This window comes from Myotis davidii, unplaced genomic scaffold (assembly GCF_000327345.1).
Source record: "Myotis davidii unplaced genomic scaffold, ASM32734v1 scaffold192, whole genome shotgun sequence".
Lineage (NCBI taxonomy): Eukaryota > Metazoa > Chordata > Mammalia > Chiroptera > Vespertilionidae > Myotis > Myotis davidii.
The window spans coordinates 149,154-150,037 of NW_006284346.1; the positions used below are offsets into that span (position 1 = coordinate 149,154).

At 57.5% G+C, this 884-nt stretch overlaps 1 protein-coding gene across 1 annotated transcript in view; it reads right to left on the reverse strand.

Annotated features, from left to right (window-relative positions):
- Positions 1-884, reverse strand: part of RARB (retinoic acid receptor beta) — a 452,328-nt gene that overhangs the window by 20,724 nt on the left and 430,720 nt on the right. Inside the window, 1 exon segment of the mRNA XM_015570906.1 lies at positions 768-884. This exon segment is cut by the window's right edge and continues 6 nt beyond it. Coding sequence (XP_015426392.1) covers positions 768-884 — 117 coding nt within the window.

Consider the following 884-nt stretch of genomic DNA (forward strand, 5'->3'; position numbering starts at 1 on the left):
AATTAAAGTACCTTATGATGTCTCTACCAGCTCATCCCAGACCAGGAAACATACGCCTCCTACCTTTGCTCCAGTTCCTCTCCCTCCCTCTTCTCTTTATTTCTAACCTCAGTGAAAGCCATTCCCAGCAGAACACTGGGAACAAAGGGGGACCACCCACCCACCTCCCTACCTGGGGAAGGGCCACACCTATTTTGTGCTTTACCAGGCCTTGGTTTATGGGTTATACACAAGCCAGATCCTAGCCCAGGGGAGGCCCCCAATAATCTTGGGGGATCTTACACGTGGATTGGTGTTTTTAAAAGATTGTTCCCTTACCCCGCTCTGGGTCCCCACTGGGCTCTGCACAGGTGTCCGTCATGACCCAAGGAACACCTACTCACTGGTCTCCTCCACCAGACCCGAGTCCCTGCCAGCAGCAAGCTCACCTTCCCCGCTCATGTCCCAGTGCCTCCCGCAGGGCTTGGCGTAGAGCAAGTGCTCAGTTCGAGTTTCTCGGGTGGATGCATGCCCGTGTGACTGACTGATCAGAGGAAACACCGGCCTCAGAGAGAGCACCCAAGGGCAACTCCAGGAAGGAGGAAGGTGGCCCTGCACAGTCCCAGGGCCAACAGGCACGTCCTGGGCTGAGTTTGGGTGGAGGTCCCCTCCAGGCCCCGGGCAGAGCCGGTGCGTGTGTGTGTGTGTGTGTGTGTGTGTCTACACACGTGTGCACAGGGGCCTGTGCCCATCCTCCCAGCAGCCCGGGAGCGGGAAGCATCTCTCACCGTGGTGTACTTGCCCAGCTGGCAGAGCGAGGGGAAGGTTTCCTGGTGTGCTTTCCGGATCTTCTCGGTGAGATCGTCCAGCTCTGCTGTCATTTCATAGCTCTCCGTGCATTCCTG